We start from the raw sequence: 12,129 nt of genomic DNA on the forward strand, positions 1-12,129 counted from the left end.
GGAAATTCAAGACAGGGTGATCTCGGGTGTATGGGTCGGGGAGGGCAAGGTTTTGGCAATACACCAAGAGATGAAAGAAGAGGGGGAAGCGCTAGCAGAAGAGTTGAAGGGTAAATGGGAGGAGGAGCTGGGGAAGGAGATCGAGGAAGGTTTGTGGGCTGACGCCCTGGGAAGGGTTAATTCCTCCTCATGTGCCAGGCTCAGCCTGGTACAATTTAAGGTGGTTCACAGAGCGCACGGGGGCGAGGTTGAGTAGGTTCTTTGGGGTAGAGGACAGATGCGGAAGACGTTCAGGGAGCCCGGCGAACCATGTCCACATGTTCTGGACATGTCCGGCACTGGAGGGGTTCTGGAGAGGAGTGGCGGGAGCAATATCTCAGGTGGTGAAAGTCCGGGTCAAGCCAAGCTGGGGGCTAGCAATATTTGGAGTAGTGGACGAACCGGGAGTGCAGGAGGCGAAAGAGGCCGGCATTCTGGCCCTTGCGTCCCTGGTAGCCCGGCGAAGGATCTTGCTAATGTGGAAGGAGGCGAAGCCCCCTAGCGTGGAGGCCTGGACAAACGACATGGCTGGGTTCATAAACTTGGAGTGGATTAAGTTTGCCTTAAGGGGGTCTGCGCAGGGGTTCTACAGGCGGTGGCAACCGTTCCTAGACTACCTCGCGGAGCGTTAGAGGAAGGTCGGTCAGCAGCAGCAGCAACCCTGGGGGGGTGGGTGGGGGGAACGAGAGATTGCTTGAGGGGACGGATGAGCGGGGGATAACATGAAGGGGAAACTGGCACGAATGGGCGAGAGCCAGTGTATAAAGCTATGTAAATACATCATCTTACCATGTATATATCTTGCTCAGGGCGATTTTGTGTTATTTTGTTACGGGGGGGGGGGGGGGGGGTTATTGTTTGTAAGGGGAAAAAATTGTTTTGTTGAAAAACTTTAATAAATATATATATATATTTTTTTTTAATGGGTTGGGGAGGGGAGGGTTTCGGAGATATACAAGGAGTTGATGGAGTGGGAAGGGGTCCCTATCGGGGAGGTGAAGAGGAAGTGGGAGGAGGAGTTTGGGGTGGTGGGGGGGGGGGGGGTGGGGGGGGGGAAAGAGTTGGAAAACGGACTATGGGAAAAGGCCTTGACGAGAGTCAATTCACCCTCATCGTGTGCCAGGCTTAGCCTGATCCAGTTCAAGGTAGTTTACAGGACTCATATGACTGTAGCCCGGATGAGTAGGTTTTTTGAAGAAGTGGAGGATAGTTGCGGGCAGTGTAGGGGTAACCCGGCGAACCACGTACACATGTTCTGGGCATGTCCGAAGTTGAGGGGATTCCGGCAGGGATTTGCGGACATCATGTCAGAGGTCCTGGAAGGGAGGGTGACTCCGAGTCCAGAAATGGCAATATTTGGGGAATCAGAGGATCCGGGGCCCAAGGGGGGGGGGGGGGGGAGAGAGAGAGAAGCCGATGTTTTGGCCTTTGCCTCCCTGGTGGCCCGGAGACGGATTTAGCTGGGATGGAGGGACTCGGAGCCTCCAAAGTCAGGAGTGTGGGTCAGTGACGTGGCAGGGTTTCTCAGGCTGGAAAAGATTAAGTTCGCCTTGAGAGGTTCACTTCAGGGGTTTGCTCGGAGGTGGCAGCCGTTCATCGACTTTAAAAAAAAATTTAGAGTACCCAATTAACATTTTCCAATTAAGGGGCAATTTAGCGTGGCCAATCCACCTACCCTGCACATCTTTGGGTTGTGGGAGCGAAACCCACGCAAGCACGGGGAGAATGTGCAAACTCCACACAGACAGTGACCCAGAGCCGGGACCGAACCTGGGACCTCGGCGCTGTGAGGCAGCAGGACTAACCCACTGCACCACCGTGCTGCCTGTTCATCGACTTTTTTAAGGAAAACTGAACGTCAGCAGAAAGAGGGGGAGGGGAAAGGGGGGAAGAAAAATGAGAGGCAGTGCAAAATAATAGACAGGGATTCTAATATCCGGGTAGTTAGGAGCTAGGGGGCGGGGGGGGTTAGTTGGTTATGTTATTGGAATATTGTTGTGTGTGTCGGGCCGCTAGGCTGTTTAGAATGTTAATTTGTTAAATTGAAAATTACAAATGCTTCAATAAAATGTTTTCTTAAAAAAAAGAACTAGATGCAGTTATAATAATCTTTATTAGTATCGCAAGTAGGCTTACGTTAATACTGCAATGAAGTTACCTGTGAAAATCCCCTAATCGCCAAACTCTGGCGCCTGTTTGGGTACACCGAGATTGAATTCAGAATGTCCAATTCACCTAACAAGCACGTCTTTCAGGACTAGTGGGAGGAAACCAGAACACCTGGAGGAAACCAGGCAGACAAGGGGAGAACGTGCAGACTCCGCACAGACGGTGATCCAAGCCAGAAATCGAACCGGGGTATCTGGTGCAGTGAAGCAACAGTGCTAACCACTGTGCTACCGTCCCGCCCAGTACTCCAGTTGGGGCCTAACCAGAACCTTGCGTCGGTGCGACATAACCTGCCTGCTTCTGAACCCAGGATCCCATAGTTTTTTCACTGAGGTTAGTGAATCTTTGGAATTTTCTAGCCCAGAGGGTTGTGGGACTCGAGGAGCTGAATGACCTGTTCCTGCTCCCATGTTCCTTCATGTGAATCTTAAGGTTCGTTGTTAGTGCCTGCCAGGTTGTGAACACTTCAATAACATAACTATTTGTCACCAATCTTGGATGTTCATTATTTTTACTTGACTGCAGAAGTTTTCCTTCAAGCATTTAATTGCAGAAAACCATTGAAGATAAATAATTTTATTTATTAGGCATTCCTCAGTCCAGAGAACTCAGAAGAGCCTTACTTGGATGGTATTGGTTACAACTGTGTGGCTCCAGGGAAACGTTTCATGCCAATGGATAACTTGTCAGGAGGAGAAAAGGCTGTGGCAGCATTGGCATTGCTTTTTGCTATTCACAGGTAGAGTGATAATTATCCACTGTATTTGTAATTTAAAGTGTGGTCTCATCATTTGTAGTTAGGACAATAAATTTATAAAGTATTTGCACCACGGGAACAAACCCATTTGACCCACATGTCCCTACTAATGTTTTGCTGCCCATATCCCTTTTCATCCAACCCCATGAAAATAACCTTCTGTCCTTATTTACTTACCAGCCCCTTACACTTGCTGCCTCAGACAGAAGTGTTGAAAGCAGCAGCTTTCAAAGAGAAATAGCTTTTAGTAATCTGTAACGAACAGGGTAATAGCTTCTAGACAGCCATGTGTCAGGATTGTTTATTTTCATTTCCCTTGTTGAATGCATCTCAAGTAATGTTTATAAACATCTAGGAGATAAGTGCTTTCATTTCCTTTTTTTGTCAGCAGAAAGCACTTAACTTTTGATGTGGTGAGGATCTGTCAATCATAACTAGGTGTTTATGTACATTGTGGATTTGTGTTGTGGGAAGGAGGGGACCCTCTGACTCACTTTCGGGACACCAAGGTTAAATACCTACCCCCTTGACCCACTGTGGGATCCACCACGTCAGGACCATACTTGCAGCAATCCGCGCATATGTGAATCCTGGCCGAGAGGCTTGGAGCATCATGGGTGCATGGAGAATCGGGTATCCAGTCTGTTAATCGGATACAAACTGATTAAAATTACCCATTTGCATCCTCCCACTGGCACGGGGCGTGTAGCTCGCTGCCGCCGCCGGTAGGGACCAATGCATCAGAACGACATCGATCCCATTTTTTGCCTGACATACGATTCTCCCCGTATTGGGAACCTCCCCACTGGCGGCAGAGAATCTACCCCTTAGTACCTCTATATCCATTTTGTAATTTGGAGACCAGAATTGTTCACAATATCCAAATGTGACCTACGGTTCTGTTAACAGATTCTAGACAATTTTAACATAGCTTCTTTGCTTTGTAATTCAGTCCCTCTAAAAATGAACACCAATGCTTTGCTCTTTTTTGCCTATTAAACTGCTTTGCTACTTTTACTATGTATATTAGAACACCTATACCTCTATTTGAGTCCTTGAAGAAGTGACATGCGCTGTAGATGCTTTTGATAAGGCATTTGATAAGGTACCATATTAAAGTAATTGCAGAAAATAAAAGCTTATGGTCTAGGGGGTAACATATTAGCATGGATTGAAGATTGACTGGCTGGTAGAAAACAGGGGGAATGCATGAATGGGTCTTTTTCTGATTTGATTAGTAGAGTCCAACAGGGAACAATGCTGAGGCATGAACTTTTAAAATTTTATATCAATGACTTTGGTGAAGGGAGTGAAGGCATGGTGGCTAAATTTCCAGATGACACAAAGGTAGAAAGGAAAGTAAGTTGTGGAGAGGACATAAAGGTTGCAGATAGATATAAACGTTTGGTGAGTGGGCAAAAGTCAGGCCATCGAGTATAATATGGGAAAATGTGAAGTTGTTCACTTTGGCAGGAAGAATAAAAAGGCAGAGTATTACTTAAATGGAAAACAATTGGAAAATTCCAGGAATAGAAGGGTCTGGGTGTTCTCATGCATGAGTTACAAAAAGTTAGTAGATAGATACAGAAAGTAATTAAGAAGTAAGGATAAAAGTACGGTTGTTATACTTAGTTACACGGGGCATTGGTGAGACCACATCTGGAGTACTGTGGGCAGTTTTGGTCCCCTTAGTGTAAAAAAAATGTAAATGCATTGGAGGCAGTTCAGTGGATCTTTACCAGATTGATACCTGGAATGAGCAGATTGTCTTATGAGAATTGTTGGCAGGCTGGACTTGTTTCCACTGGGGTTTAGAAGAGTGAGTGATTGAAGTATGTAAGATCTTGAATGGTCTTGACAATGTGGTTGCAGAAAATGTATTTCCTCTTGTCGATCAGTCCAGAACTAGCGAACACAGTTTTAAGATTAGAGGTCACTCTTTTAGAACAGAGATACGGAGAATTTTATTTCTCCCAGAGGGCTGTGTGGCTTTGTAATTGTCTGCCTCAGAAGGCAGTGGAGGTGGGGATGATTGAATATTTTTAAGGCAAGATAGATTCTTTGTGGGCAAGGGAATCAAAGGTTATCAGTGTGTGTATGTGTGTGTGTTGGCGGGGAGGGGGGGTTGGGGAAGAGAGATGAGAATATAGAATTCTAAACAAACAGATCAACAATGATCTTATTGAATGGCGGAGCAGGCTCAAGGGACCGAACTGCTTTCTGCTTCTATTTCATATATTAGTAAACTTCTCTGTTCATCTTAGACATTTATTTTGAAAGGAGTATGTGGCCTCCTTATTTCTCCTGCCAAAACGTACTACCTCCCATTTATTATATTGAAGTTCATTTGCTAATTCTACATACATCCTGCACCTTTATGAAAGTTTTCTTACCCACAGTCCTTCTCTGCATCGATTATAATGTTCAATTTGGTGTGACCTGCAAATCTTGTAAATTGTGCATCTGATTCCTGAGTCCTGAACCCAGCTCAATGCAAAAAAAGAGCCCAAAACTTTTTCCACCATTTGCAGTCAGACGTGCTGACTAGTTGTTCCATTGTAGCCATCTCCTGAGGGTCTCCATTACAGATGCCCGTCTTCAACAAAATTAATTCACTGCATACGATATCAAGAAATGAGTGCACTAGAAGCAGCAACGGTTACGAGTCCCAATAACATGCTGCTACAGTGCTGAAGACTTGTGCTGTAGAACTAGCTGGCCTGTCGAGCCAAACTCTTCCAATAAAGCTACAACATTGGCATCCACCTAACAAAGTATAAAATTGTCTTGATAACAAAAAGCAGGACAAATCCAATCCAGCCATTTACCATCCCATCCGTCTACTCTCATCCATCAGCAAGTGATGGAGCATGTCATCGCTAGTTTTATCAATTAGGACTGCTCACTGATACTAACTTTGAGTTCCACCAGACCCACTTGGCTCCAGACTTCACTACAACCAGGATCCAAACATGGATAAAGGAGCTGAATTCCAGAGTTAACTTGAGAGTGACTGCCCTCAATATCCATGTAGCATTTGACTGAATGTGATATTGAGGAACCACATTAATATTAACTTGAGTGGAAATCGGGGAAAACAGCGCAGGCTGGAGTCGTACCTAGAACAACAGAAGATGCTTATGGGTATTGGAGTCAATCGTCTCAGGGCAAGGACATTGTTGCATGAGTTTTTCTGGTTGGTGTCCTAGCCCCAGCCATCTTCAACAGCTTCATCAATGACCTTCCATCTCATAAGATTAAAGCTGGGGATGTTTGCTGGTGAAGCAGTCCATGTCTGTATACAGCAAGAATCGGACAACATAGAAGCTTAGGCTGTTAAGTGGCAAGTAACATTCAGTGTCACAAGTGCCAGGCAAAGACCTGCTCCAACAGGGAGAATCTAACTACCTCCCCTTGATATTCACTGACAGTACCATAGCTGAACACCCACTGTTACATCTGAGAATTCACCATTGACCAGAAATTCAATTAGCCGAACTACATAAATACTGTGGCTACAAGAGGACATAGAACATAGAAAATACAGCACAGAACAGGCCCTTCGGCCCACGATGTTGTGCCGAACCTTTGTCCTAGATTAATCATAGATTATCATTGAATTTACAGTGCAGAAGGAGGCCATTCGGCCCTTTGAGTCTGCACCGGCTCTTGGAAAGAGCACCATACCCAAACTCAACACCTCCACCCAACACCAAGGGCACTTTGGACATTAAGGGCAATTTATCATTGGCCAATTCACCTAACCCGCACATCTTTGGACTGTGGGAGGAAACCGGAGCACCCGGAGGAAACCCACGCAGACACGGGGAGGACGTGCAGACTCCGCACAGACAATGACCCAAGCCGGAATCGAACCTGGGACCATGGAGCTGTGAAGCAATTGCACTATCCACAATGCTACCGTGCTGCCCTTAAGAACAAATAAATCTACACTATATCATTTTACCGTCATCCATGTACCTATCCAATAGCTGCTTGAAGGTCCCTAATGTTTCCGACTCAACTACTTCCACAGGCAGTGCATTCCATGCCCCCACTACTCTCTGGGTAAAGAACCTACCTCTGATATCCCTCCTATATCTTCCACCTTTCACCTTAAATGTATGTCCCCTTGTAATGGTGTGTTCCACCCGGGGAAAAAGTCTCTGACTGTCTACTCTATCTATTCCCCTGATCATCTTATAAGCCTCTATCAAGTCGCCCCTCATCCTTCTCCGCTCTAATGAGAAAAGGCCTAGCACCCTCAACCTTTCCTCGTAAGACCTACTCTCCATTCCAGGCAACATCCTGGTAAATCTTCTTTGCACCTTTTCCAGAGCTTCCACATCCTTCCTAAAATGAGGCGACCAGAACTGTACACAGTACTCCAAATGTGGCCTTACCAAAGTTTTGTACAGCTGCATCATCACCTCACGGCTCTTAAATTCAATCCCTCTGTTAATGAATGCGAGCACACCATAGGCCTTCTTCACAGTTCTATCCACTTGAGTGGCAACTTTCAAAGATGTATGAACATAGACCCCAAGATCTCTCTGCTCCTCCACATTGCCAAGAACTCTACCGTTAACCCTATATTCCGCATTCATATTTGTCCTTCCAAAATGGACAACCTCACACTTTTCAGGGTTAAACTCCATCTGCCACTTCTCAGCCCAGCTCTGCATCCTATCTATGTCTCTTTGCAGCCGACAACAGCCCTCCTTACTATCCACAACTCCACCAATCTTCGTATTGTCTGCAAATTTACTGACCCACCCTTCAACTCCCTCATCCAAGTCATTAATGAAAATCACAAACAGCAGAGGACCCAGAACTGATCCCTGCGGTACGCCACTGGTAACTGGGATCCAGGCTGAATATTTGCCATCCACCACCACTCTCTGACTTCTATCGGTTAGCCAGTTCGTTATCCAACTGGCCAAATTTCCCACTATCCCATGCCTCCTTACTTTCTGCATAAGCCTACCATGGGGAACTTTATCAAATGCCTTACTAAAATCCATGTACACTACATCCACTGCTTTACCTTCATCCACATGCTTGGTCACCTCCTCAAAGAATTCAATAAGATTTGTAAGGCAAGACCTACCCCTCACAAATCCGTGCTGACTATCCCTAATCAAGCAGTGTCTTTCCAGATGCTCAGAAATCCTATCCTTCAGTACCCTTTCCATTACTTTGCCTACCACCGAAGTAAGACTAACTGGCCTGTAATTCCCAGGGTTATCCCTAGTTCCTTTTTTGAACAGGGGCACGACATTCGCCACTCTCCAATCCCCTGGTACCACCCCTGTTGACAGTGAGGACGAAAAGATCATTGCCAACGGCTCTGCAATTTCATCTCTTGCTTCCCATAGAATCCTTGGATATATCCCGTCAGGCCCGGGGGACTTGTCTATCCTCAAGTTTTTCAAAATGCCCAACACATCTTCCTTCCTGACAAGTATTTCCTCGAGCTTACCAATCTGTTTCACACTGTCCTCTCCAACAATATCGCCCCTCTCATTTGTAAATACAGAAGAAAAATACTCATTCAAGACCTCTCCTATCTCTTCAGACTCAATACACAATCTCCCGCTACTGTCCTTGATCGGACCTACCCTCGCTCTAGTCATTCTCATATTTCTCACATATGTGTAAAAGGCCTTGGGGTTTTCCTTGATCCTACCCGCCAAAGATTGTTCATGCCCTCTCTTAGCTCTCCTAATCCCTTTCTTCAGTTCCCTCCTGGCTATCTTGTATCCCTCCAATGCCCTGTCTGAACCTGGTTTCCTCAGCCTTACATAAGTCACCTTTTTCCTCTTAACAAGACATTCAACCTCTCTTGTCAACCATGGTTCCCTCACTCGACCATCTCTTCCCTGCCTGACAGGGACATACATATCAAGGACACGTAGCACCTGTTCCTTGAACAAGTTCCACATTTCACTTGTGTCCTTCCCTGCCAGCCTATGTTCCCAACTTATGCACTTCAATTCTTGTCTGACAACATCGTATTTACCCGTCCCCCAATTGTAAACCTTGCCCTGTTGCACGCACCTATCCCTTTCCATTACTAAAGTGAAAGTCACAGAATTGTAGTCACTATCTCCAAAATGCTCCCCCACTAACAAATCTATCACTTGCCCTGGTTCATTACCCAGTACTAAATCCAATATTGCCCCTCCTCTGGTCGGACAATCTACATACTGTGTTAGAAAAGCTTCCTGGACACACTGCACAAACACCACCCCATCCAAGCTATTTGATCTAAAGAGTTTCCACTCAATATTTGGGAAGTTAAAGTCACCCATGACTACTACCCTGTGACTTCTGCACCTTTCCAAAATCTGTTTCCCAATCTGTTCCCCAACATCTCTGTTACTATTGGGGGGCCTATAGAAAACTCCTAACAAGGTGACTGCTCCTTTCCTATTTCTGACTTCAACCCATACTACCTCAATAGGGTGATACTCCTCGAACTGCCTTTCTGCAGCTGTTATACTATCTCTAATTAATAATGCCACCCCCCCCACCTCTTTTACCACCCTCCCTAATCTTATTGAAACATCTATAACCAGGGACCTGCAACAACCATTTCTGCCCCTCTTCTATCCAAGTTTCCGTGATGGCCACCACATCGTAGTCCCAAGTACCGATCCATGCCTTAAGTTCACCCACCTTATTCCTGATGCTTCTTGCGTTGAAGTATACACACTTCAACCCATCTCCGTGCCTGCAAATACTCTCCTTTGTCAGTGTTCCCTTCCCCACTGCCTCATTACATGTTTTGGCGTCCTGAATATAGGACGTCAGAGAGGCAGGGTATTCTTTGGCACAAAACCCGCCTAACTCCTCAAAGCCCATCCAAGGCACATATCAGGAGTCGGATGGAACGCTACCTACTTGCCTAACGTGCATCTCCAACAACATTCAAGAAGCTTAACGCCGGACTTCCGGGTGCGGCGATGACCAGCTGAGTCGCACGTTTCGGCAGCTCCCGGTGAAACGGACTTTTGGGCTCTTGATAGGAGCCCCAACGGCAATTTTGACGGCTAAAAACACTGTGCGGTAAACCAGAAGGGAATCCCCCCAGGTTACGGATGAAAAAAGGAGGAGAAAGTGGCCGGATTGCAGTGGATCCTTTAGAACAGCGGCAAGGAAGGCAAGCAAAAACCAAGATGGCGTCGGAAGGTGGCAGTTTAACATGGGGCCCTGAACAACAAGAGTTCTTGAAATGCTGTGTGGAAGACCTCAAAAAGGAAATGAAGAAAGAGCTGTTGGCCCCGATACTACAGGCGATCGAAGGGCTAAAGGAGGAACAAAAGACCCAGGAGCGGGAGCTTCGGGTCGTGAAGGCAAAGGCAGCCGAGAATGAGGACGACATACAGGGCCTGGTGGTGAAGATGGAGATGCATGAGGCACATCAGAAACGATGTGTGGAAAGGTTGGAGGCACTGGAGAACAATGCAAGGAGGAACAATCTGAGGATTCTTGGTCTTCCTGAAGGTGTGGAGGGAGCGGACGTCGGGGCATATGTGAGCACGATGCTGCACTCGTTAATGGGAGCGGAGGCCCCGGCGGGTCCGTTGGAGGTGGAGGGAGTATACCGAGTGATGGCGCGAGGACCAAGAGCAGGAGAAATTCCCAGAGCCATAGTGGTGAGATTCCTCCGTTTTAAGGATAAAGAAATGGTCCTTAGATGGGCAAAGAAAACTCGGAGCAGTAAATGGGAGAACGCGGTGATCCGCGTTTATCAAGACTGGAGTGCGGAGGTGGCGAGAAGGAGGGCGAGCTTTAATCGGGCCAAGGCGGTGCTTCACAAAAAGATGATAACATTTGGAATGCTGCAACCGGCAAGACTGTGGGTCACATATCGAGGAAGGCACCACTACTTTGAGACGGCGGATGAAGCGTGGACTTTTATTGTGGAAGAAAAACTGGAATGAGCGGGTTATTAAAAAGAACGTTTGAACAAAGTGGTGGGGCGAATGTGGGGGGCGAAGAGGGGGGTTAAAAAGGGGGGAAAGAGGAATTTTATGTACTAATCCTGCGATGTGGTAACTTTTCTCTCTTCCACAGGTGGTGATGGGGGGAGGTGGAGGAGATGGGGCGTTGGCCAAGGAAGAAGCGCGGGCTTGGTTCCCGCGCTATGATAATCATGGCGGGAATAGAGAAGCAGGAAGGAGGGGGCGTCGCACGGTGCGAGCCGAGGTCACGGGGGAAGCCGAGGTCGGCCAGAGTTTGCTGACTTCTGGGAGCAACATGGGGGGAGTAATTACGCTAGCGGGGGGTCTAGCGGGGGGGGGGGGGGGGGGGGGTGGGAGGGGGGAATTACTGGGTTGCTGCTGCTGGGGAGAGGGGGGAGCTGGTATGGGAGGGGATGGGCGGGGGGCACCGCCTGGGGGAGATACAGCTGCGTGGGAACCGGGTGAGGAGCTGGAAAAAGGGTATGGCTAATCGACAAGGGGGGGGGGTAGGAAGCCCCCCAACCCGGCTGATCACGTGGAACGTGAGAGGGCTGAACGGGCCGATAAAGAGGGCACGGGTACTCGCACACCTTAAGAAACTTAAGGCAGATGTGGTTATGTTACAGGAAACGCACCTGAAACTGATAGACCAGGTTAGGCTACGCAAAGGATGGGTGGGGCAGGTGTTCCATTCGGGGCTGGATGCGAAAAACAGGGGGGTGGCTATATTAGTGGGGAAGCGGGTAATGTTCAAGGCAAAGACTATAGTGGCGGATAACAGGGGCAGATACGTGATGATGAGTGGCAAACTACAGGGAGAGATGGTGGTTTTGGTAAACGTATATGCCCCGATCTGGGATGATGCCAATTTTATGAGGCGGATGCTAGGACGCATTCCGGACCTAGAGATGGGAAAGCTGATAATGGGGGGAGATTTTAATACGGTGTTGGAACCAGGGCTGGATAGGTCGAAGTCCAGGACTGGAAGGAGGCCGGCAGCAGCCAAGGTACTTAAAGATTTTATGGAGCAGATGGGAGGTGTAGACCCGTGGAGATTTAGCAGACCTAGGAGTAAGGAGTTCTCGTTTTTCTCCTATGTCCATAAAGTCTACTCGCGAATAGACTTTTTTGTGCTGGGAAGGGCGTTGATCCCGAAGGTGAGGGGAACGGAGTATACGGCTATAGCCATTTCGG

The 12,129-nt window shown here is 47.4% G+C and overlaps 1 protein-coding gene across 1 annotated transcript in view; it reads left to right on the forward strand.

Moving 5' to 3' along the window:
- LOC140396240 (structural maintenance of chromosomes protein 1B-like) overlaps window positions 1-12,129 on the forward strand; it is a 367,818-nt gene that overhangs the window by 331,562 nt on the left and 24,127 nt on the right. The window contains exon 22 of the mRNA XM_072484572.1: window positions 2,796-2,947. Coding sequence (XP_072340673.1) covers window positions 2,796-2,947 — 152 coding nt within the window. The remainder of the gene's footprint in view (window positions 1-2,795; window positions 2,948-12,129) is intronic.

This window comes from Scyliorhinus torazame, chromosome 19, assembly GCF_047496885.1.
Source record: "Scyliorhinus torazame isolate Kashiwa2021f chromosome 19, sScyTor2.1, whole genome shotgun sequence".
Classification (NCBI taxonomy): domain Eukaryota; kingdom Metazoa; phylum Chordata; class Chondrichthyes; order Carcharhiniformes; family Scyliorhinidae; genus Scyliorhinus; species Scyliorhinus torazame.